The sequence below is a fragment of the Bombus affinis genome, chromosome 11 (assembly GCF_024516045.1).
Source record: "Bombus affinis isolate iyBomAffi1 chromosome 11, iyBomAffi1.2, whole genome shotgun sequence".
NCBI classification, from domain to species: Eukaryota; Metazoa; Arthropoda; class Insecta; order Hymenoptera; family Apidae; genus Bombus; species Bombus affinis.
In genome coordinates this window covers 5,887,484-5,914,612 of record NC_066354.1, presented here as the reverse complement: position 1 = coordinate 5,914,612, position 27,129 = coordinate 5,887,484, and the positions used below count along the sequence as shown (strand labels likewise).

At 42.9% G+C, this 27,129-nt stretch overlaps 1 protein-coding gene across 5 annotated transcripts in view; it reads right to left on the bottom strand.

Moving 5' to 3' along the window:
• Positions 1 to 27,129, bottom strand: part of LOC126921719 (sodium/calcium exchanger 3) — a 122,863-nt gene that overhangs the window by 63,436 nt on the left and 32,298 nt on the right. For 4 of the 5 annotated variants that reach the window (XM_050733509.1, XM_050733507.1, XM_050733506.1 and 1 more), the window contains exon 3: positions 17,829 to 17,920. In XM_050733509.1, the coding sequence (XP_050589466.1) occupies positions 17,829 to 17,920 (92 nt within the window). Of the gene's footprint in view, positions 1 to 17,582; positions 17,734 to 17,828; positions 17,921 to 27,129 lie in introns of those variants that run through there. The other variant, XM_050733510.1, reaches the window with a different exon arrangement.

The window sequence follows — 27,129 nt, the reverse complement described above, 5'->3', positions numbered from 1 at the left end:
AGCGACTGTTCCGCTTGTAATCGATCGACGAGTAATAAAAGCCATCGAGTGAATGGCTGGAATCGCGGGAACAACGAAATCGTACTGGCGACTCGGAGGGCGCGTTATCGTCGATGTAAAATTATTCGTTCTGGCAAACGGAGATCGATAAATCGTGGCGCATAGGTAACGCGCAAGTACGAGTCGGGAATCATTTTTCCGCTGTCGAAGTGGTACGCGGATCCGTTAAAGCACAACGTAAACGTTTCTGCCGCTCGTTTATCTTCATTTTTTCCCTATTCCTAACCGCGTCGAATATATTTTATCGATGACGTTGGGAAAGACGCATCGACCCAAGTTGTATGACCCGGCCAAGATATTCAAGATCCAAACTTTCCGGATGGCCGATCAAAATGTTCGATTAAATTTCCCTTGGTGGAACCTTTCGAAGGCCGTAAAATCTGGAATTGCAGGCCGAGCAATTAAGGGCGCGCACAATTGCTTCCAAGTCGTTGAAACTCTTGGACCGCGGGAAATCCTTTCGGAAACAGTTTTCCAACTTCCCTCGCTCGACTTCGACCGGTATAAGCCGCAAGGGTGGAACGTATCCACCCGCTGTATAGGAAATGGTTGTAACGCCGCCACTTGGTCGCTTCCGTCGCTGCTACGTGTTCAAATAGATCGAGTGGATCTTTCGAGAAGATCGAGATCCACGGACGTTCGAGTTCTGCAGCTACTTCGCGAAATTACCCCAACTTTGTCAATCCGAATCTTCTTGTTTGTCGCCGCGAGAGAAATAATACGATCCATCGTTGCACCTTCGTCGCTTCGTCTTTCGGTTGGACTATCGAACGATAGTCGTCGAGTACGCTGAACGAAAAAAATCTTTGGCTAAGCCTAAGCGAACCTTCTTTCTTAGATTGCGAGGAAAGAAGCTGAGACTGTCGTGCAGAGAATTAAACTAAGTCGTATATTGCGCCTAAGTAGCGAAATCTGAAAGAGAAGAACGGAGGATAAAACAAGGAGGGGATGGATTTTGTGGAGTAAGAGAAAACAATAGGAAGAAATCCATTTCTGATTTTAAATAGACAGACAGCGTCGTGAATCAGTCGCCTCGTAAACGATAGCGAGTGGATGTAAATTAGAAGAATAGTCACAGTCACGCACGTTCACGGGGCAGCTGGATTTATAAGCGAGGAACGTCAAAAAGAAGCGCTGGATCCTCTCTTAGCTGGTTTCTTTGTCTGGTCGTACGTGGTTGCCAGACGACAGAGGCATAGAGCGTAAAGAAGCGCAAGGAGGAAGAGTATAGCCGGATTAAGGTATAGGTTGAAGTATATATGTTGAAGTGATCACGGCTATGCTTCCAGAAAGCCAGCATTCTAGAAGAAATAGCGGTGACGTGTGCTAAATGGTCTGCAAATGGAGTCGATGATTACTCCGAGATCTCCCGGCCTGTTGGTAACCATGGCAATTGGTATTTCGTATTTTCTCACAGATATTATACGAAACAGAAACATTTTACTCTTCGTTTTACCCTGCATCATTTTCAACTTTTACTTACAGCTTTGCGTAATAGGTTTATATCTTAAAAGGCTAAAATTTTCGAATAACTGTCAGTGATAAAGAGCACACACGGAAACATATAGGAAAAAGTATTCCATTGGAAATTCGTTAAAATTAATATTCCTTCGTCATGGGCCGGCTATGTCCGGAGGCCGTTTATTTTCACGCAAGTTCTAATTCATCGATGAACGTGGTCCCTCGACAATGGGTCGACTGTGATCGTGCGGAAGTGCCGCGGGACTATCTGCGGTGGCAACAAGGCCGCAGCGATTCGATCATCGAAACGTTGGCTTCTTTTGTGTCGGTGGCTTGGCCTCGTCAAAGGGGAATTCAATAAAATGGTAATAAAAACAATTCCGTTGAGGACAAACCCATCTCCGTCTCTTTCGCACCCGTCTGCTTTCAACTTCGCTGGAAATATCAATTTTTCGTGCCAGCCACACGATTATGCTGGTTTCAGTAATTAGAAGAACGGCTCCTTTATCATATGAAATTACATTGCCAGCAACTTTTGTTACAAATATAACTATGCGTACGGTACAATTCGTTGCTTTGTCCTCCGTTTGCGAAATAACGCAATTTTGTATATACACGAGGGATAATCGTATCGATATATAATCAGTTCGCGAAACTTGTACAGTTTGTTTCTTCGACGATCGTTAAATTGCAAGCGATTAATTTACGATGCAGCATCGAGCCAGTTAGAGGATGAACAAAAGGGGAACACGAGAGACGGAATATCGGCTCGTAAAATTGGCGAAACGAGCCACCGGCGGCTGTGTCTGAAAATAACTTTTAATAGGCGAGCTTTAATGGCCGTTGAACGAGAAAGCGAGATGAACGGTATCTTCTCGAAAGTCGAGCCGCTCTTCTCTTCTGTAAATACCGAAACGATTCTTCGAACGTCTTTTAATTGCGTTCCTATCTCCTTCTCTCTCTTTCCTTCGCTCGCTCTCTCTCTGACGAGCTAACTCGATTCGTTCAATTTTAATCGATCGTGACTTCGGTCGCACGCCTACGTAGTCGTTCTTTTGATCTTCCTCGTTAAAATAAAGCCGCACATCGGGGTACCTGTGTTTCCAGTGGCGCACAGAGGGGCCGATACGCGACGCAATTCCCACGACGACGCGGGACGAGCTATTCGTTTGAAACGTCGACCGTGTTACACACCCGATCCACCATCGAGATTCCGGATTATCCGTTTCGTTCTTCATCCTTGCTTCGCTCTTCGGCCTGTTTCGAATCCCCTTTTACAATCGACCCCGACCCGCTCTTTGACGATAGACCTTCATATTTTCACGCGGCCAAACACTCGTTCGCTGGGATTTCTTTCTCGTTTTATATGTTCGCCTCGTTGATCATAGATCGGCGTGATTTTTATCGTCGTATAAAGCAGTGGACGCGACGCCGACGAATCGATTTGAATTTAAAATCGAACTTCGCCTCTTTCAAAGCCACGAATTCGCGGATCGTGCTGTGTAAACGGAGCCTGAGAATGTTCCTCCGCTATTCCTACAAACCGTTTCCTACAGTATATAGCGTTCATTTGCATCTTTTATAAAGCTGCAATCAACCTTCGTCGAACGAACTAAATACCATCCTGAAATTGTAAAATAAATGTAATTTCTAGATGAGAGGTGACCCGGCGTTGAAAAAACGTTTCCACGCGTACAACGAAATTTCGTTTATGCAACGAAATTTGTATAACGCCACACAGCACTCCGTATTATCGTATTCCGTTTACTCGCGTCCGTACCGTATCGAGCTGGTGGAAATCTCTCGAGCAGCAGTAATTTGAAAACTGGTCGCTCGTGTCTCGTACACAGGCTCGTGGAAATGTTTGACCGCGCGCGACACAAAATTTTTACGAATACATTACGCAACTCTTCGAAGTTTCATTTGCACTGTGTCCTCGTTACGGAGTTAATGCTACAGTTTGCCGCTGGTAGACTTCCAGCGAATAAGGGAAGATGGAAGAAGATGAAATGGCAAAGATAGCGATTGCGTAACGTAAAACAACCGACGCGAAGTCGATCAGTCGGCTGCCACAGCCGTATAAAACCAGATCGTAACTCCTACTTTTGAAGCTTCACCGGGGAAACTTCGTTTCTACAGTTACCTCGTCTGTAAGTGTCTCGTGCTCCACACGCGATAACGTAAAGCGTACTCGGCTCGTTTGCACTTTCACCGATGCTCCTTTACGTACACGAAAATGATTCCGGCGAAAGAACGAGATACGCTTGGCAGACTTTCGGGAATGAAATAACTTTTAACTTTTATCTTGATTCAAACGCCAACTCGCTAATTAAAATACACGGCGCAGGGGCGCCAAGAGCCAAAGTGTTAATTTCCTTTTCCGCCTAATTTTCCCGGTGTATCGCGGTTGGCAGAAACTTGAGAGCATTAACGACAGTGTAATTCGAGGATTCTATCTCTAATTTCGATCGGTATACCGTTGGAAAACGGCGGCGGAGATCTTCCACGACTTTGGAATGAATTTTTGTGGGTCGTTGAGTCATCGGTAGATTAGAGAAATTTTGTACATTCGCGTGAAGATTAAAAGTACAAAACTGCACGGGATATAGGAACGAACTACCTCGGAATGTGTAATGAGATATCTAGAGTACAAGTATCGCGGTCATGGAATCGGAAGAATTCGAAATTTTCGATATTTCTCGCATTGCTGGTGGAACGAAAATTTGCAAACGGATTCCTGCGTGGAACGTGGTGTATTCTACTTTAAAAAAGTGATATCCCTGCGCGTGGTATTAACGTAATCGCCAGAAACTGTAGCGCTCGTTACGCTAACGCAAATTGATAGATGAAACAAATCTCTGTTTTGGTTTCATTTCTTTAGCCTTTAGCCTTCTTTGCTAAACATTGTCCGCGTTATAGCTGTTAAAACTGCGTTTACACGTCGAGTTTATTTGCTTCCGATACGCCGATACTCTATCGTGTATCATTTTCCAGCGGTTTCTCGGATTTTCCAACGGCAGGTGCTCAGCCCGGTCGACACATCCGCTTCAACGAGCCCCTGATTCCAGCAACCGTATGTACGTTTACGCTCTCGAAGCGGCGATCTTCGTTCGTTTGCCCGATTACGATTAAAACGGTATTTATGCAGCGGCTCTATCGCCCCTGCACTCCGCATTTTCGTTTCAATCGGAATTGCAAGGATTAAACGCGCTCCGCCAGCGATTTCTTTCCCATTGAAATTCATCGATTCGTTTCAGTTTATTAATTTCCACGATGCTAATGCTCGCCAACGCTACGTGTTTGCCACAACCAATGCGATCAGGTCGCGCCAGATGTCGCTACGTTTTAAAACCCTTTGAGTGCTGTGAGCGCATATAGGTGTCTGGCGAAAGCTATCGGTGTGGACTAAGGACATATATATGCGTTTTCTGTAAGTGCCCGGCATGGACTAAGGACGCATGTATGGGTTTTTCAATTTTTCCGAACACCTACGCAAAAGTAATACTATTACGTTTATGTGAAATAAATATAAATGCATTCCTTACGGCAGTAAACAAATGCCAATAATGGCTCGTTATTGTTGAAGTGGTCACTACTTGTAAGAAAACTCTACATCTGGTTTTTTTAGTTTTCTCAAGCACTGAATCTTTCACACACAACTAAATTATTAACTTGTGTTATATTTACTAAATTTAGTTTTCTAGTTTATTGTTTTCTAGTTTATTACCCAAATTCTAGTTAACTGTAAATTTCAATGTTTATAATAAATAATTAAAAATAACTAAAATATAACGCTCATCTGAATCATTTAATCTCGTGCAAAAGAATTACTATAACTTATTACGATTTGCGCTTTGAATAGTCAATCGACAGAGTTCAGTCTAACGAAAAAGTATTCCGTCCACAGAGATCGTCAGCGCTAGACGCGCGTCGTCCGTACGGACGGCATAGGCCGCGAGTATTCAGCACTCAGAGGGTTAACTTTAACTTGGTTCGATGTGGTTTATCGGTATACTCGAAGAAAGCGATATGAACACAGCGAGTTCGTAGAATCGTAGTTAGAATCTGCGATTTCCGATCACCAGAATGGAATAATTGGAGATTCTTCGGGCTGCTTCAACGCAGATACCACGTCATCTTAAAACCAGTTCTTCCTTTGCGGTGTAGCGGAGAGCTGCCCGGAAGTCGCAGCGAGTAGACGATAGTCGCTTCATAAATTGAGAAGCAAAGAAACATGTGCCGAGTATTATAATTTTTTAAGAGTTTCCTTGGAATTTCCTATCTTATTTCCTTGCGATAAATGAATTGCTAACTATGGTAAAAGTCGGCTTTGCGAAGAATTTGCAATCGAATATTTATCCCAGTTTTAACGCTTTACGTTACCTCGCTACATCCTCCCTCTTCAAATATGCAGCGAAACTGTTTTCAAGTCGAACTTTCTTAAATCGCGTCTCGGTTCGTCGGTTCTAAACGGTCGAAATCGGGCGCTGGTCTGACTGACCGGCCCTTTCTCTTTGATCAGGGCAGTCAATTAATCCCTTAATGAAAAATACACAAACTCCGGTTAATTGCCTGCTTTCCAACGAGACGGGGTTTTTGGAAGGAGAGAAAACTAGCGGATTTACGTGGCTCGCTGTTCCTTTTTCAGCTGTCGAGGAAAAGCAGGTCTTAAGAACGTTCGGCTTAGACGGGTTTGTATCGCGTACCGCACGTGCGCCGTATTTTTCACCGGCTTTCAAGCTGTAGCTGCATTTCCCTGAAATTGTAACGCGCGAAACAACAAGGCGAACGGAGAAGAAACGCCGCAAGGGAACACCGTTCAACCAAATGGACGAGTTTAAATGTGACTCCTCGTTGCAGTCGCGATTAAACGATCGTAAGTGACTGGCTTGGAATTTTTCTTTCTCGCGCGGCCAAATTTCCAACAATTTTCAAAGAAATAATTCGCAAATGATCTCCAAAAAGAAATTGGTCCGAGAAATTTCCTCAAAAGTCCAATTCCTGTTCGAAATCCTCGATATCGTAAAAATAATACGAAATGGAAAGGATGTGTTTATCGAAGTATAATACTTCTGCCGCAGTTCGATTATTTCTTACTTCTGGTTGTAGTTGTTCGCCTAATCCTCGGGACCTTCGCTGGATCACGGCGAAATGCGAAGTTGAAACTCGATTCTCAAGGAAAAGTTTATCGCCGCCGTTGGTTCTCCAATCGTTGACCAATTGTTCCCTGCGCCGGCGATTCCGAGCTGCTCTTTATTGGTTCGTTCCGCGATAGGAAAACAGCAGAACAATAGGAAAGAAGTTGAGGGGAAAAGCTTCGTTCAATATCATTCCGCGAGTTCGCCAACGAACGAACCGAAGTGGAACCGGAGGGAAACTCGATTCACGGTGATTCGACGCGAACGATCGATAAACAGAGAGAAGAGAATGGAAGAAAGTGGACAACGGGAAAGAGAAGTTTGTTTAATCGCGGTTACGTTATTCCAAGACTTTCTCCAACTTCCATTAAATTTTGAATGGCACTGTCTTACCAGGGATATGATGGTCCTACTAAATCACCACGCCACTCGGCGATAATGCACTGGCACAAATCGGTGTTCTCGATTCCCTAAGCTCTCGGAGGTCAATTAATTCGATTGAATTTCTAGCGTCGCTTTAATTAACCTGCTCTTTCCCCGCCCCTCCAACCTTCACCCCCGCCTTTTCTTCGTCCAAGAACATCCCCCTCTTGTTCCCCACGAATAACGTCCGCCACGATACAATTTCCATCGATGTTTACTTCGTTTACTGCTTCGAGCCGCTACTTTGCTTTTTATTTCCTTTATTCGAGCTTTTCGTAGAATCTCGTGAACGTTTTGACGCGCTCGATTTGCGGCGGCAACGCAAGGTATCGTCAGGTACGGACTAAACGTTGATATCGGGCGACATCACGTTGCTGTTAATTTGAGCAAAACGAAGATTTTTAACAAAAAGCCTGAATTACCGATTAAGGTTACTAGTTAATTTATGCGTATTTTATGCGAAATTTGAAAGGCTTTATACGACTTCGCGTGATAATTACAACCTGACGTAATTTAATTTCTATTTTCTCTTTTTCGAAACGGTGAAACCAACTTCGTTACTTTGTCGGCTCAGCTAAATTTTAATGTTCAAAGTTTCTCAATTCGACGCTTAACGGTGCGTCTTCGGGATGCTGAATTTTATGCGGAAGAGGAGCAAGCACGAAGAGCGCGAATCGGTTTTGGGAAGAAAAAAGAAGGAACGTTCCATTATTTTAAAAGCAGCTCGAAGCAGAGGACGAGCAGGAATATTTTATACGTTCCTCGGGATGCCGGGGCGAGAAAAGAGAAGAAAATCCAATGTGGCTGCGGGTGATCGCGCTACCGTGAAATATTGGTCACGCCGAAACTTTTCTGCGTCTTTAATTAAACCGTGCTTATCGAAACTCGCCAACTTTCCCGCAGATTATCCTCTCAGCCTGAAACACGATATCTCGCTAATTACTACGATCAATTACCACGTTATTTCCGTGCAGTCTCGTTAATATCAATTCTCTCAGAACCGAATTTTCCTTTATCTTTTCTTTTCTTATAGCCTATGAAAAAAATTGTGATTAATGGAAATACAATTTTTGTGGACGGTTTTGTAAAAGAAACATTGAAATTTGCAGCCAGTTTTACCGAATACAGGTACGTTTTTCATCTGGTTAATTGATAACTCGCGAAAGGTGTGAAACGGTTAATGCAACGTTTCCATCTTTTTCCTTTTTCTCGTTTTTCCGTCACGTTGCATAAGAAAATATACGAGCGAGCAATAATATGGTAACAAGGCCACGGTCTGCGATAATTTACGCGATATTACATTAAACGCAAAAGTGAGGAAATATTACAAAAGTATCGAAAGACAAAAGTCGAGAACAACGACCGTAAACGTAATCGCATTCGGAAACAATTCGCGATTAACCAGCAAACAACGAGGATTACGATCTTCGAAATTTTCTGTCGTATCGTTCCATCACGCTTCTCCGTGCAATTAAACGAGTTATAAACCAAGACGCTCGCGCCTTCCAACGTCTATAAAAGCGAGAACCAGACCTCGCAGTTTGTCCACCATCCTCGGTTTCTAGCGAGCCGATAAAATCGGCCTTTAAGTTGATTCTGCGCCGACGTAATGCGACAAGGAACAGATTTTCTAGGTCGTCGGCGTGGTATGAGCGCAGGAAAGCGGCGCTCTAAAAAAAAAAAAAAGAAAAAAGAACAAAGCACCAGGATGCTCGTAAATCTGCTCCGTTGCACCGACATCCAGCTACAACAGCTTCCGTAAATTCGTAACGAAGAGTTATCAGCGACGATAACGCGAACGAGCACGTTGCGGTTGTTCACTTGTAGGAAGTGAGATTAACCTGAGAAATTGTTAAGAGCTTGTCAGATCAACTGCAACAATTATATCTGGGTCGAAACTTGCCCAAGGACGGATAAAATCTATATGTACGTACAGAATTCGCATAACGATGCGATAAAAGTTTTTATCATTATATTATTCTATTTATATTATACATATTTTCTATCGTAGTATCGTAACTACTATAATTAGTTTATTAATGATAAGTGGATCGAACAGATGTTAATTGAACGGAAAGTAATGCTTGTTGAACATGAACTAATCGCAGCAAACGTATGATAATTAACACAACTAAGTAATTAATCAACGATTCTCATCATCTCAACTCGTACTGCTGTTAATTCGTTTTCTGTCCCCTTGTCTTTTGTCTTAGCCTCACTACGTACATGCTCAGCAGCCGCTCGTTTATAATTCACGCGACACCCCCCGGGCCCCTCGTTCGTGATACCACACTATCGTAATTTCAAATTCCGACAGAGACTTTGAGTAAACGTCTCTGTATTTTCCTTATACAAAATTTGTCCAATGAGGCTAGAGAATTGTATGCACGACACACGTGATTCTTAGCTGGCGTTCATCATCTTCCTTCTGCCACTTTCGCAAATATTAGGTCGTCCGAAAAGTTTCTTTCGTTTTATGAGGAAATAATAGAAGCCAACGTTTCTTGTTTTATATTATTTTGTCGAACTACGTACGATCCATTTTGCGCTGTTCAGATAAACACCGCGACATTTCACAGACTTGGTTTCACGTTTGTATGAAGGTGCATTGCTGTAAAAAGCACGTTTGCGAAAGAAAGACACTCCCCGGACAATCTAATAATTTCCACAAATTCCAGCATCGTTATCTCGCACAAATGCAAAATCCTAATCGACTAATTATATTCTTGATGGTTCAAACCAATTGTCACATCTTGTAGGAAATGAGAAAGCGACCTATGACAATGGGAGTGTACGTGGAGAAGAATGCTCTTCGGCTGTTTAAGGGACTTACATACTTAGACGTGTTTTCGGCGAATTCGGCTGTACTTTCTATCGCGACCTTCCCTCGGGAACGCGCGTTTCTGGTTCGCAACCGTTGAGCAGACGAGAAACGTGTACATCGGTAAAATGTGGGTCACGCGGAGAAAGGGACGAAGGGAGGAAGGGGACGATCTATTCTGCCGAAAGAAACTGGACGAAAAGCGCTGGGGACAAAACCGGAACAAAGAGCAGCCGTATCTCTTTATCTTTCTCTGCCTCTTGTAGCGCATTTTTCGCGAAACGAAACAAAATTAATTCCCTCGACGGCTGGCTCAAATCACGCGCATCGTTCCTCGCAATTATACCATGGACGCTCGTCCTTTCCCCTTTTCTCACCCCGCGGCCGCTCTACTTTTTTTCCCTCGAAACATCTCCCCTAGCAGCGGGCAAGGATTCGATACTCGAAAAGTGGTAGAAAAGCGAGTCAAGGACGCAACATTGAGCGAACATCGAGGACAACTTGGACGTTTAGAAGAGCTGTGATGGACGGATTAATGGATCGGCTGTGTACGGTCGGCGGAAAAGAGTCCTTGGTAAAATTGCCGTCTGTATTGCTTCTCCGATGCGGTTAACTCGCAGCCGTACGCGACATGTCTGGCGGTTTTTCAAATGTCACAGACTGATTTACGCGAACGTTTCGCACGATAATTCCCATCGTTTCATCGAATAACCGACGCGAACGTCGAACGATACGAGAGGAATTCGTTTCTCCTATGTCTTTCGATCGATCGAAACGTGGTAATTAAAGGTATCGAAGAAACGATTGGTCGATGAAGAAACCGCGATTTCCATGCATTCGGGCAAACTGGAGCAAGGTCCTTTCTCGTTTCTGAAAGAAGCTCGAACCTCGAGTAAAAAGGCTCGATCCCTCGGCCTCTCCTCCGTCCTGCATCGTCTACTTTCCCGGCTCGATAACCATGGCTATCGACGACTACCTTCTCGTCCCGTCGTTTCCCATCAATTTCACTTTCACTCGGTGCACGGAGCATTTATTAATATCCATCCCCTGTCCACGGTACAAGCAAGATGCTGGTAGCATCATTGGACGTGATGACGCGAGATATTACGTCACTGTTCCATCGCGTTATTAATATCCATAAATCGAGCAGATGCGTGCGTAACGAGCGTTCACTGGGCCCTGCGTCTTCCCTCCGCGGCTATTAATACGCGCCCCGATGTTCCTTTTCGATTCTTCGGCCGCTCGACGCGCGCTCGTAATTTACGCCCACGCCGGCAGAGATCTTGAATGACAGCGTTTACGAGCGCCGCTTGCAAACAGGATACTTGGCAATTTGAAGCAGCAACCGCGAGAGCCGCGATAAATTACGCGTCCGTTTCGCTATCGATTGCTACGCATCGTGGCTCGTGACGGATGTCTGTTTTACGCGAGTCTCCATCTATTTTATCGCACTGACGAATGTGCTTCGGAACAATTTCTCGATATATCTTCTTATCGCTTTCTACGTTTCACTTTGACACGCGTTATCCAATCCTTCAATGAGATATTCGACGAAACATCGAGATTTGGTATACTTGCATCTAAATTAAGAACGTAGTATGTTTGATACGTTGCAGTATCTTTCGCAGCCACTGTACACGTTGAATTCGTTATCGGACATGTAGTTACATGCCATGTTGAGTCACGGTTTAGCAGCGTGTTTCTTGCCACTGGCAGATAGGTAACGAAGATATAGCCGAGAAAAATGAGTCTCTCGGCGATGTCCGTAATCGTGCACGTGAGATAACAATTTCAAAGAACGCTCTGTGTGTCGCGGTTCGTGGGGTCGTTTGCCAGCTCTTCCCGACCTTGCAGTTAAAAGATTCACATTAATTACACCTTTTATCTAACCGTGAGCAATTACGGTGATTTAAAATCACGACCTAATTAGGCGGCGGCTCTTGATAAGACGATCATTGATATTCTCTTTCTGTCTGATTGTCTTTGAAACTTATTGCAGATACCGCGATCGTTTCATCGCGTCACGATTCATTACAAAACGTATCTTCTCTTTAAATAACAACGATACCAGGATGTTGTAATAATTCAAACAAACATACGTTTGTTCACGCGTGAACGAATTATCGATAATAAATCGTTAGTCGCATTCTCTTAGGTCTTAGACCGGTTCGATATCCGTGACCTTGTCCGTTTATCAGCTAAAGACGATTATTTGCTAAATAATTATTAATTAACACAGCGATATTATTATCGGCCAACCTATTCTTTTTCCTCTAATCAGTTTTCGCGTCAGAGTGACATAATCTCGGTGAACGAACCTTCAGTGATTCATTGTCACCTTATCGAGGCCACAAGCTGTCTCTTATCGCCAGCTTCTCGAGACTGGCGCGTGCCACACACGCGACAATCGGTCGCGCTCTTACACATTATTGCCGACCATTTGCGTAATTGTCTGATGGTATTTGTCTCCTACTATCGCCGGCGTTCGCGATATGGAATGAGAACGCTCGTTTCAATGATGTAATTGTCACGGTATTCTTCTTCGAATCGATCTTCTCCTTCTTCAGGCTATGACTCGACAGATCGTCGGGCTATTGACCCACGATCTTTCGAAAAGCTACGAGGCAAGGGCATGATAAATCAGATTTCTTATCTTTCTTTTGCGGAAGATCAGATTTAATCGTCGTATTGTATTTGTTTTACGCGCTAAATATGTATCTTTCCGTCGACTTGGACATTTCTTCAAGGTATCATAATCTCAGCGACCAAAATAGATACACGTTTTAAAGCAACTTTTAAATGTAAATTTTACATCGAGTTAATAAGCTTATACGGCGCTACGATGCTACGCAAATTTCGATAATATCACGGTGTTCTCTGAACTTGGATGGGACAAAGTGCCACCAGACGCCAGAAACAAAGTGTCGCGTTTACCTTACCTCGACGCTTTATGTCCGCGGGTTTATTCTCTAACAGCGAAGCAACTCTTCGCCAAAAGCACGCTTGAAGACTACAAAGTACTGCAAACTAACGAGCGCCCACGCGACACTTAATTAGTTCTAACGATCGTATCGTCACCAGAGGTGGTCAATTACCGGTGTTGTTAGCATCGCGTCGCGACGCGGCCCTTGCAACCTCATCGTGCTATCTTCCCGCTAACTACACAACTTTACATCGTCTCTTATCTATCTACAGGAGCAAGTAGCAACTAAGTATTACATACTTGCTCGCTGGAAAACGCGAACGTTCGCGCCTCCCAGACGCCTATGTACGTAGCTGTCTACGAGGAATCAGGCGATACGATAAGAGAAGACACGTTATATCTACGACGCGAGGTTCGCGGGCGTCTGTTGTCGCGTTCAAAACACGCGATTTCTTCGTTATCTGCGCTACCCGCACATGCTGAGTCGTGTGGAATCAATTCGAATGGATACTTCGCCTTTTTCTAGATATTCGTCGTACATCGCGAATGCACAAGTACAGGCCGAGTAACATGTCAAACGAATGGGAGGTGACTACTTGTAGAAAAATAAGAGAAAAATATGCAATACAATTTTTCCATCCCAGACTTGGTTTTCGAGAAAATCAAGTTTGAAAATTTGTCTAATGTATTTGAAGATGGCTAATTCCCAGCTAGACAGAATTAAACAATCGACAGATGGTCGTTCTGCGTGTGGAAATAAATCGAAAACGTGGAATAAAATGCTTTGTTTCCGAGAGAAATAAATTTTAAAACTTGTCGTACGTTTGTATCTGGCGGGTTCTTAATTAAACGTGTTCAGTTTTCTTGAAAGTCTCGTACGGGAAGATTTTGTGTCTCTAAAATGGTAAAATGAGTATTCTCGGACCTGCTGCCGCGTTGAAAGTCGGTACGGTGTTGATTTTTCCTGTTTGGCCTTCGTTCGTCTCTCATTTGCTCCAACTCAACGCGTCGTTCGTGTGTCGAATCGAAACGATGGTAGAACATCAATGAAACGAAAAGATAAGTAATTAACGTTGCTCTTTGTCATTCGCATGCAATCCGGTTATATACGTCTCTCCTTCAGAAATATCGGATTTTGCTCGCACGTCAAAGCCAAAAGGTTTCAGAAAGATCGCTCTATAAATGGCCGAATAATATGATCTGTCACCGTGTGAAACTTCGCTGACACAAAAGTGTGTCAAATTGAACTGACGAGGGGTTAGGTCGTGTAACATAGGAGTCTACTAAATTTAAAAAAAAAAAAAAAAGAACTCGCAGAGACAAAAGATCGTTTCATGGAAATACGGTTCGTTTGTCGACCATTCATCTTAATTTTAATATTATCCCGTCGACGGTGACAGAATAATATCACTCGGGCAACGTTGCGTGGATCACCAAGGTGAAGTTTCATCTTCCGTCGACACGTTTAATTCCGCGGTCGCGATTATCGCGCAATGTTAACGCGTTCTCGTCAGCCAGGAGAAGCTCTCTGTGGCTGCGCGTCTGCGATACGCGACATCAATCTATCGCAACAGTGATCGTGTTAAAAACAGCCTCGATGACGTTTGCCCAACTTATCTTCCTGATAATTAGCGGTACATCGCGGTTATTGGCCAATTTTCTGCCGGTCGTGACATCGGTGTAAAAATTCCAAGAGGAAAATCGGCTAACTTGTATTTCTCTTCTTTTTTTTTTTTAATTTCTATGTGACATCGACGGTGATACGTTTTTACTGAGCCGGAAAATATAACTATTGCACGAAGCACAGCGAAACAAATCAAATTTTACGGATCATGCTGAAGCCTGGTGCGAGTTTTCCAGGGACTTCGGAAAGATCGCGATGTAACGAATCGTAAAGTACGTATGTAACGAACAGAAATTAAACGAACGTAGCTTTTCTAATCGACAACGATGTCGCGTTATCGGCGAAAGTTATCGACAGTTTCTCTGTTCGAAGCCGAATCCACCGGCCAGATATTCGTTTGAATCGAGTCATGCCTTTATCAAGCAGCACACATCGTTGCCCTTTTCGCCGACCTAATCGTGGCCCGGAAGGCATTTGCAGGCCATTAAGCGTGCTTTGAATCCTTCGTTCCGGTGAATTCTTAATCAACTTCCGTTCGACTCTCCAACTAACCATCCGCTCCAATTAATCAATTAATTACTCGAGAAGCGGTTATAAATGCAGTCCCCTTACGTTCGACTGAAAGCATCGATTATATTCACAGACAGCTGTTCGGAGAACGTTTCGGTTCTCTAGGTCGTGACACCAATCCTCGGCATCTTCGCTCTGACGTTATCCAAATTTCAAGACTCCTCCTCCTCCAAACAACTTTCCATGGGACCGGAGGAAATATCCTCGTCGAAGGATCTCTAAGAAATTGCGCGAGATCTCATTCCGAGGCGCGTCTTGTCTACGAGTAGTCGGAAATAAATATGTAGGTTGTCAAACTTGCGGTTGGTCGAGAACTATATAAAACAACGTGAGATTATGCACGAGAAAATACTTGTTAATGCATATGCATGAGTCGCCGCCAGTAGCCGGTGCACGTGTAACGAAGCTTCGTAATATGGAAATCATGGCGAGTGAAACCGACATTGGAAGCGGCAATTTCTTTCTCTTGGCGCAATTCCTGCGAACCTTGTTGCGCCAATTCTGTCGATTATTTTTCCTGCGTTACATCCCGCTATCCCATAAAATCGCTATAAGCGTCTTCTAATTTCTTTTTTAACGACACGCGTGTCCTGCCTCGCTCCTACGCGAAACGGAATTGTTTAATCGATGATAACATCTCAACACTGGGCGTTTCAATTTTTCAGGAAACCCTCGGTTTTATAGATTCGCCTATTAAAAAGAAAAAAGAGCACTTCGTAGTCATGGAAATTCGTTGGTGACAGATAGCTCCGCGGGTTTTCTTTATCGGTTCGGCTCGTAAATCTGGTTGTGCGGGTGATCCAAGAATCGATTGCGAGCTCGGTATTCCCAGGGACAGGAATTTCGTGTCTGCGAGAGCAGCAGCCAGCCCGTGCATTCCTTCTTTGGAAGGAGATGTCTCGTCCATCGACCAGCGACCCTCGTATCTTCGCTGGATTTTCGCGTTATTGCCGCGAAATCGGCGTCACGGGAATCCCGAGAATCGGACGAATCGATATCCTGCAGCAATAATACATCGCATCTTGACGGCTTCCTTTAGCGAGACTCGCCGCTAAAGAGCAGTCTTGCACGTTCTGGCATTCTCGAAGAATTCGCTCGCGGATTTTTAATTGCTTACGAGCGAAACAATGCGGTTACGTCAACGGAACAAGCGCGCTTTTCCAACCGATGTAACGCATAACTTTGCAATACGATTTATGAAGCGCGTTCAACGTCTATCAATTTAACGTCTTAGTTGGCAGGTTAAAAAAGCTTCGACTTTAACGACGGAAAATCGATGTACTCTGTACATCTCGGCCATTCGGTTCACACATCAGAAGAAATTTCGAACAAGCTTCGCGTTACTTTGAAATATCTTTCCCGATTTCCCGTTTCTGAAACTCTGTCCACGCGCGCATCCGTCAACATGTCGTTGTTAACCCGCTTTATTACGAATCAAATCTCACGGATGATCGAATTTTCGTAGCATTATTCGCGATTTAGAAACGGTAGTGGAAGATCGTGCCTTATAACGCCTGGCGTATTTCGCGAACATGTGAAGCGTAAACCGAGCTTAATGCGGCTGAGCCAACGTTCGAAACGAACGAGCGGAGTTGTTACAGCGGCATGTACAAGGCAGCTACTCTCTGCATCCGTTTCCAAAGATTCTTATGTATTTGCGGCATTGTGCCATTACGGAGTCGGTTTGCACGGCGGATAGCGTCTACTGGTAACCGATTCTACTCTAGTTCGTTACGTATTCCAATAGCTGGAGAAGCCGAACGACGCGTTGTAAATCGATCGAGCTCGGCTAAATGCTTCGTACGTTAAAACTTACGTCCATTCACGTTGGATCCAGTAGCGGTAAATGCGTGAAGCAGATTATATAATTAACGATTTATCTTGTTCGCTGTTACATGAAATTCCAGCGGACGAGTCTTACGAGCTACTCGTATTCGTCTGGAGTCTTTACTTTTGTTGTTGCCTTACTTTCTTTCCTTTTTTTCTGTCTTCTTTTAAAAAAATTTTTTATTTTCACGTCGATAAATCAATTCACGGAAGGATCTGATCGAACCGTTCTCCCATTTTTCTTCCTCGATCGATAACTCCGCCAAATGGTACGATTTATTATAGCGGCGTGGCAAAAACAATAGAACGCGATTCAATGAATACACCGGTCTTCCACTGTAATAATCTATCGACTGGAAATGGTAATTTCGCGACAGCGTGTATCGAGGAAGGAGAAGAGAGTTCTGCTCGACCTTCGAATATCAATTAAAGAAGTCCATTTGGAAAGACACCGCTTGCATATCATCGGCCACGATCGCTTCTAGTTCTTCGCCGATCTTTTCTTCGGTAATGGCTCATTTAACGGGTAATCGTTGCCTCGATTAGCCTCGAAAAACGATCTTTCTACCTCGAATCCGTCAAATTGGCGCTCTCATTAACCTCGAGATTTCGCACGATTAGTCAAATCGAAGGTTTTTTTCTCCAATCAGCTGTTAATTGCCGAATATGCGATAATTTAGATAGACGGCCAATTTTAAGAAAGAAAGGGGCAAAGAGGAGAAAATTCACAACACCTGCGAGTACTAATCTTATATTATTTTTATATGTTTAATATAAAATGTATGAAACTTTGGAAGAGGGAAGCCATATTACGGTGAATTTGTCAAAATAAATTTGTCTCGATCGCGAGAAAAAAATGATCAGTCGTTCCTCTGACAGAAAAATCCTATATTATATTTTTATTAATGCCTGCTAATATCGTCATGAATATTGTTACGATAGTCGGTGCATTATCTACAAATTATAAAGTGCGATACTCACCTCCTTGTAACTGTGGTTCGCCTAACTCGACATAGAACAGCGCGTCCTTCTCGTACGAATCCTCCTCGATGATCGACAGCTGGATCAGCTTTCTGAAAGAAAAGCGCAAGAGAAAATACCGTGAGATTAGTAATCGTGTAACAGGGTGGCTGAGTTGGATGTATGTTCTGGCGAGTTTGGCGAAAGTCGAAGGTAAAGTTGGACTAAACTTCGTAGCTCTAAAGAAGCCCGCAGCTTTAAGGTGCGCGCTGATCCTGCCTTGTCGCGATATCAAAAGAACTTCCGGTCTCGGGATGAAAACGCTCTGGCAACTTTTCCGAGTCCATTGAATTCCTTTCGGCGCCGTTGCATTTTATGCATCACCCTCCGGATAACTTACAAAATTAAGCAACTCTCGTTGACTTAATTTCCCATTTGCAGATAGCAAGAAGTAATTTGTATAAATTTCATAACTTCGATAAACGATTATCCTAAAACGAAGGCTCTCTTTCAAAGTAGGAAAATTATATAATTTGATATTTTCAACGCGTATTCTGATGAAATCCCATATTGGAAACCAATACGAGTCCGCGAAATGTAATAATTTTGGAAAACAAGAGAACCAGAGATACAATAATTGTTCAATGAACGACTAACAGATACGGATGGAAATTTCCCCTGTAATTGTTTTACGGATGCCGCGAATACGATTTCCCGTTGGATTGCCGCAAATTTAAGACACGCGTCGTGTTTGCGTATCGATTACGTGAAATTGATTAGAGAGATTTCGTTTGATCATCTTGTGGAATTAACGACGTGGAAATTCTGTACATTATGATCATTACCGTAGATCGTCTCGTAATCGGATCCAATAAGCGCGAGTTATGGTAACGTTACACTAACCGTCCGGTATCTATATCGTCGTAAAGCCAGCAAGCGAATGTAACGTAATATCGATGTCGATAATTAATTACGACGTATCGCGTCAACCGAACGACACCCAGCTATTCTACTCCCTTGTCGAGTAATGCACCCTCGTCCATCCAATACTTACTAATTATGCATCTTCTCGAATATAATTTCGACGAAAATTTCGCCGCCGAATGAAGTCGAAAGGAAATTTAATCGCACGCTTCTTGTCATAGTCGATTTAATTTCGTACAATTTTATTCGCTGGCTCGGTGCCTCTTTATTGAGGTTATTAGTTGTATAAACAGAGAAACGCGTGGATAAATTGCAAGGTAGAAAATATATTTTAACACAGAAGTGTAATTACAAATAGAAATATAATTTGAGCCAAGTCCAGGTCCGCACGCTACCAGTGTCACCCTATAACTGAAAACCCCGAAGCGAACGTCGCCTGTCTGCTGTTTATGGTCTGCCATCTTCCCAGTCTTTTGTCTATACGATGGCTTCAGTGCTCGAGAAAATTAAAAAGGTCAGATGTAGAGTTTCCTTAGAAGTGGTGACCATTTCAACACTCTTTACGCGTGAGATAACGCTCGATACAAAGTAGCATTGATGTCGAGACGAGAATAATACTAAGTACTGTTCCACGTAGTTTAGACAGTAGTATACGCGCGTAAGTATAATTTACAAGCCTATACGTACGTACATAAGCTTAGACCATATTCTTTTTTCAGCAGTCGTCTTTTAATTGTAGCAGGCAATCGAGGAATAAGTCTATTTGACCCGCGTACTTATTCGCCATACGGTAGATAATCAGAACGTCGATTTGGACCTCAGATAGAGGAAAATTCGGATAATATGGAAAGATCTATTGGCGTTCATAAATCGTGTAATAAAATCATAGAAAACTTTCGATGATGTTACGTTATACAGGTATTTAGGTTTAATGGAATATTTAGTCGGTTGGAAGTTTAATCGAATGAATCTTACGATGTCTGATTCTATTTACACTTTCCTATAATTCGTATTAAAATTCCGAAATAGTGAAGTTACGATGAAGTTCGGAGCATCTCGGATAATACGAAACTTGGGTTAAGCAGCAGTCGGATAACCGAAGCTGCATTGTATTACGTGTTTTAGCAACTGTATGACCGAACCTCGAATTAAATGCGGACATATAAAGTAAAGGCGCGTGTCTGATGGAGTTGGATATATTAAACTTGACCAAGCCTAACAAACGATGGCTATTAATGTCATTATTTATAATATTGTGACGTAGAGAATGTTCGTTAATGATCCTACGCTGCTCTAAAGGTTTTGTATTAAAAGTAGCCACTATTCTGACCTAAACATACGCGAATCATATGCCAGCGACGTTAGAGTCTGTCTAAAAGATCGCTCTTTTAATTCTGGATCTCTAAGAAATGTCGTTTACTTGAAAGTATCCATCGATCGATCGATTTATTCTAGAAATCTCGTTCAAAGCTCGCGGAACATTGAAAGAAGCGTTAATTACATGGATAAAGTAAACGTTAATTAAGCATCGCTTCTTATCTTAACTTCCAGGCTTGCCGATGTCGAATAAATTCGAAAAATACACGAGGAACGTACGAGAGGGTAGAGAAAAATTTTGGCAGGAAAGTTTCGTCACGCTCTTGGCTTGCACAACGTCGGAGTTCGTGACGAGACTTTTCCGCAGGCTTCGCCGCCTCTATGCATACGCGTTCATAATCGAGTAACGGCCGACAGGCTGAACGATCCGACCGCTTTTGCCAAATTAGACGTTCAAATTTGAAATTCAAATCGATCCAGAGTAGCAGCGAAATCAATTTAGCGTGCCATCTGGCTCCGACAACGTCGAATCTCGTCGACGCTCATCCTAAACGTTCCTCGTTGCATACATCGCCACACTTATAAACGCTTTGAAACGCAGCTCATCTCGTGATGCGTCTCCTTCGTCCGCGTAATCAACGCCCGCTTCCATTATCTGTACAGTTTTTAAAGTAGATTACCAGACGATGATCAACGATGGATGAACATTAGCAAGTAAAAAAGAAGATTGTTTTAAAGATAGAAAAGTAAGTGTAGTTCACGATTACCCGGAAGAAACTATATCACAAAGAGAACGTCTAGACTCCATGGAGGACCATAAATCTGAGACAAGCAGCCTGGATGGCAGATGAAGAAGAAAAACTATGCGAAGGTCGTCGAAAGCAAAGGCGTTTGATCCACGCGACGTATATATAAATTGCTTTAATATTCATATTCCATGCTAGTTATATTTTGTAGTTAAGGTAGATATAGCGAAGGAATCACGGTGACAGCGTATTTTTCATTCGATATCCATCGCTGTTCGAAGGCAAAGTGTTCCTGAAATAGCTCTGACCTTAGACTTGAAGCCACGTCGCGACGATAACCCGCTGACTTGGAGTGTACAGACACAACTTGCAGCCAAGTATATACCGCGTCGATCGATATCTACTCGGTCGTGTGCGATACTAACCATCGTACAGACCCAGGAAATAGATTGGCGCTCGCGTTAAATCGAAGTACCATCAGGCGAGAAGTCGAATTGTTCCAAACAATGCGCGAACTTGCTGCCAAGACTGTCAGCGTGTCGTTCAACTTTGAACTTTGCAAGTTCGTTAATCATTCGACGAGATCGACTTGGCGGCGTTTCATTTTTAAACGAGACTTCGCCATCTTCTTTCGCTCTTGCGCTTGCTCCCTCGCTGAAATCAGTTGGCGATACTATAGGTGGGAAGAAAAGCGAGAATTCGCGAGGATGATGAGCGATGAAAAAGGTCAGTGAGAGACATCAAATATTTAGAGTGGAATATCGATACCGTTTGATCGACGTGCATCGACGTGGAGATTTGACTACACGTGGCAAGGATGTGTTGTATGCGTGACGTCGTCTTCAGCCCTCGAAAGCTGGGTCAATTCTGACTCATGCAGATGTTTCACGTTTATTACGTTTCAGGATTCACGTTCACGTGTTATTATTCTATACGAAGCATTTTATTTCTTATGGAAATTTACTTATCGTATAAATTTACTTTATCTTTAGTTATCATAACGCTATAAAATAAGATAACCGAGAAGCCAGTGACTCCAAAGAAACGAAGCTGCAAGTGCTTCTGAAAATTATACTTTCTTTATTCATTCTAATAAAATTTCTCGTTAAACGTAGTTCTACTTATCTCGCTTTATATTTAATACACGAGAACCAGCTTGTAGCTCAACGTCATTGCGATACTTGCATTTCTACTCAGCCAAAATAGCGGAGTAATCGCGAGAATCAATAGTCCAAGTTTCCCATAGACTAACCGGGCTAACACGCCTATCCACACGGCAGTTCTCTTCGGATCTAATTTGCGGTGTTACATCAGTCACGTTATGAGTATTGTCCAACCGGCGACGCGTTCCAATGTTATTCACCGCTACAGCACCATGGTCACGGTGTTAACGCAAATGTGTATTAATCTAATTAGGTCTGTTTACGCTGACTGGCCGTTCGTCCTCGCTGTTCCAATGCTATTTAGCAACCTCGAAATCGACTAAGTTCCCTCGTTCCCTCTTGTGCCAATGGTACACTCTCGTACCACGATCTGTGTGGTCAAACGTCATTCGACAGCCTTCGAGCAAACGTATTCGCACGCGGTCGCGAGCTATTGGGTTGGCAACTAAATGATTGCGGATTTTGTCACTAGATGGTAATGACAAAATCCGCAATCACTTAGTTGCCAACTCAATAGACCGATTGCTGTTCGAATCGAATGTACAGAACGTGACCAAGGTATTCGAAGACTTGTCGAAACTTTTCCTAAATATGCCACGTGAGTTGTTCGAGACATTTTGAAATTTTGTTAGAAGCGTCATCACGACCAACGTGATTACGTGGATTACGCGACGAATGACAGGATTGATCAAATTTTAATAAAAAGAATCGGGAAATGTATATGAAAGTCGCACGAACCACTGATCAGAGTGTTGCCACTCGATGCTAATTAAAAAGATCATCGAGCAGTGTTTGAACGAACCGCGTAGAGCTTCGTTTCATCATCGACTCGAGATCAATTAATCGGTTCGAGAATAGCTTCTACGGCTTCCCTGCTGACGCTGATGCGGGTTTAGTCTATCGAATACACTGTAGTTGGCTTTTGTTTGGGGCAGCCGTTGTTTCGATGAATTTGGCGTGAGCCATTGATACGAGAGAATGGAAATCGAATTCGAATGTGAATCGCATAAGATTAAATAGAGAAAGTATCGAATCGTTGCTGAAATTTTCTACACGACAGTCGCGTCCAATGTTTAATTTGAAATTGATCATCATCGAATGTAAGAATTTTTTCTCATAATCTTTCTTTCGGATCTTCTTACGAAGAGTATGACAATGTTCGATCTCGTATCGATACGATAAATAAATAATTAGAACGCCGTGAAACGCTGTTTCATAGGAGTTTTCGCTCCAAGAGAGTAGAGATGCAAGAGGACCGAGTAAAAAATCGATAGGAATCGGTCGACGGAGACAGGAAACAGTCTAGAAGGCTACGTGTGCGATATTTTTATCGCGCTTAAACGATCCGTCAATACGAAAATTGTCCCTGTAATAGGGCAAGGCCGACGAATCGTTTCCCGGCTCAACCTTGACCAGAGGAGATGGGATACGAAAATTGAATTCTTGCAGAATCCGGTCGAGCTCCTCCGTAAATAGGAGTTCGTCCTCGGTGCTCGTAAAACTAGGCATAACTTTGTTTTTGCCGGTGACAAGATTGGAGGGACGAATTTTATTCGTCGATTACCTCAAGGCAGAGACCTTGATTACGATGCATCGTTTCGTAAATCATGACGAACCTTGTCTCCATGAGAACCTTGTAAGGATAAAGTTAAAATAAAATTACTTTCTCGTCTCTGTCGCTTTTACATTTTCATACGTGCAGCTCATGCAATTATTTCAAACTTATTATAGAAGACTAGTTTGTATTATACATATCTTCTGATTAATTAAATTCTCAATTTTTATTAATAACAGAATTTGCGCAAAGTTAGAATTTACATAAATGAATATACAATTTTAAATTAAATTTCGAAACCGGTCATCCAATCAGGCCTGGTAAGGTTAATGATATGTCGTATATTGCATACTCAAATACTCGTAAATAATACGTTTTGCACACTTGTATCGCGAAATTGGTGCACACTCGTCGCGGATAAATATTCCAACAGACTGGCAGGGAACATTCGGACCTTTCTTTTCTTCGTCTCCAATCTCGCAACTGGATCGACCGATCGACGATATCGTTGGGTCCGGTTTAGTACGACCGAGCCAATCCAATCTATCTGGAATTCGATTTAACATTCGCGAAACTCGCGAGAACGAGCCCGAGTGAATAGAATTGACAAGCTGCATCGACCTCTGTCTCTCCGAAACTTCTTGGATTTTTTTAACGCGATAAATCAATCGCTACTCTGCGGCCAAGGATTACTTGTTTATTGTTCTTCGTTAACGAAATCGCGTTCTTCAGCTTTTCCGTTTAAGAGCTTCCAATGTCTCGGCGATGCAAACTCGTAGTATTTGGAGCAGAATAGAATTTCTACACCAATGGGACTTTGTTCCACTTGTTACGTAAATAAATAATAACGGAAATCTCACTAACGTGTTACAGAATCTCATGAATATTCCTGTAGAATGGCGAGAAGAAAGAACACGGTTCGAGATAGCCGAAGTTCCTTCAAAGAGAATGTTCTTCGCGCGATCGTGTGATTGCAGCCGCGATGTCCAGAATACGTAGAAGACGTACATCTTCTTTTACTTTGCCGTAAGTACGAATCCGACAAGCTTGATCTCTTCTGAGCGAGTATCAAAAATTTAGACTTATCCTCCGAACAAAGAATCGAATTCAGCTGAAGACGTTGCGAGAGAATCGTTGCAGGATTCTTCAGAGTGCTACCTTGAAAACTGACTGTCACCCCATTAATCTTCTTTCTTTCCACGGCATCTCTCCTCCAATGGCGTATACTCTAACACAGCAAAGATTTTTCGTCCAAAATCGCCGAGCTCTATGACGTTTAAGCAAAAATTCTAATTTAAATTTTAATAATTCGTTCGCTTCGATCGATAAGATCCCACGTTTTGGCTGGTTTCGCGTCCTTCGATGACCAGGATTATTCTCAGATCTTGAACCTTTCTTAAACCTTGAAACGCTCGATCGTCGACGTCTGCTGCTCGAATCTACCTTTTGCACATAAAACACTGAACGACATAATAAATTGTCCCGAAATCTTGACGCGTTTTCATCTTCGGATTTTATTTTTTCTTGCTCCTTCAACACTTTCGGATATAGTTTACTTTCTCTACTTTCATGCTGATCCCTTTTCCCATTCTAGTTGTATACTATAGGGTGTACGATCCGAAAAATATGAACGTATAAAGAAAATATATAGATAAAAGTTAAGTGCTAAGGTAAAACGAGTAAACATTCGCGAATGCCTTTTCTTTTATTTCGATTCTGGAGTTTCGATCTCGTTCCGTTGCATCTCGCAGAAACTCGTCCCTAACTTACAGTTCAAAGCACGTGTTCGCCAGATAACGAGAAATCGATGGTCTCAGTAAGGACCCGGTCAAAGGCTGAACTTCTGAAAAGCGAAACGTATGCGACAGGAAAGAATTCGCGAAAACCAACGCTTTTATCCAGCATCGTCCTATCTGCAATTTCTGCTACGTTTGCGAGCAACGAGGATTATATTTCTCGCCGAGGACTCCCGTTTGTTTCCTGGCTCACAGATATTTTAATCATATTCCGAGCACGCGAACGTCTACGCTACTGTGTAGAATACTGCGTGGACTAATATACATATATTTTACTTTGTCCACGTAAAATTGCTTTCTCACGGGATCCTCCGTATAGTCGATAGACACACAATCCGCAGAAGTCGATCCGACCAACTCCGATTCTTCTGATTCACTCAATTTCATTATTTCGATGTGAAATTATCATCGTGCTTCACAATGAAACAAATAATTTACTTCCATAAATCCATCGCAAGAAAATGACATAAATAAAAATAAATTATACGTTTGGTATAGTGTAATTTAACATTCAGAGAGTATTCGTAGAAGCTGATTAGGTTTAAAAATAATTTGAAATAATTCCTGGAATATCCATGTTTCTTTACTTTATCCGTGCAAATTCACAAAAACCACTTGGCCATTGTGTATTTTCCAGCTCACGGTAGTGGCCGCCGTTAAAACAGCAAAAATGGTTTGCTCGTGCGCGAGATCCAGCCGAGATTTTTCGTGGATTATCCACCCTTTGCCATGTTTGCCATCCGACGGTTAATCAAAACGCTCTTTATCGTCCCTCTCCCCGCTTCTTTATGTCGACAGCCGTCACTTTGAAATATCACGGTACTCGGCTGGAAGTATAAATAATGGTGTTCTCGATGGAAGATCTCGCGCGGTAACCGCGATCCATTTCGATACACCTCCAACGCGATGCCCTATTTTCCTTCCTTTTTTTTTCTTTCTTTTCTTTCGCGTTCTCGTTGATGTTGGTCGCGCGTTTTCGCGGTCGAGAGACACTCTCGGCGAACCGCGTAAATTTTAAGACGAGAGTGTCCCCGACGCGGCAGCCTGGCTTTTTGTCATCGAGATTGCGTCAACCTCGGGGAAAACGCCGCTCGAAGGTAACACGCGTAAACCCAGGTTGACGTGCACTCGCGTTTATGGAACCTTCCAACACCGGCAATCTCGGTGAACACGCTAATGTACATACTATCGTGGTGTACTATCGTTCTGTATTATCGTTGTGTACGACCTCTTCAGAAGAGAGGAGGTCCAAATTCTGAATTTGCTACGCGGCCAAATTTCCTCTATCTGGACAGAGTTGCGGTTTTAGGTTCAGCTTGATCGTGATTGAAAACGTTGAACAAACGAGGCTTCCCTTTGATCTAACAGGGAAAATGTTCCACAAGCAAACGAACCACTCGACGAAGGATCAATCGCGAGATCATTTCATTTATTGCCTTGATCTATATTTAATACGCAGAGACGTTGCTATGATATCTTCGATTCCATACAAGCAAAAAGCTCCAACAAAGCAACGTATCAATTGCCAACAAGTTATTCGATAAAAGGAAGAATCAGTAGTGAAGCCATCGTTGGTTCTCTTTGTCGTGTTTTATGATTCGTTGCTGTAATACGTTCGATTCGATGGAAACAAAATACCAGAGGAAAGTCTGGCGAAGCAACGTGTCGATTAGCAACAAACTATTCGACGAAAGATCAGTCGTGAAGTAATGAACATCGTCGAAACATTACGACTGGAATGGGATCGCACTTGGGGAAGCTTTCATGGCGCACAATTACAAGGGGAACGTTACTCCGTCCATTAAACAGCGAACAGTGGTG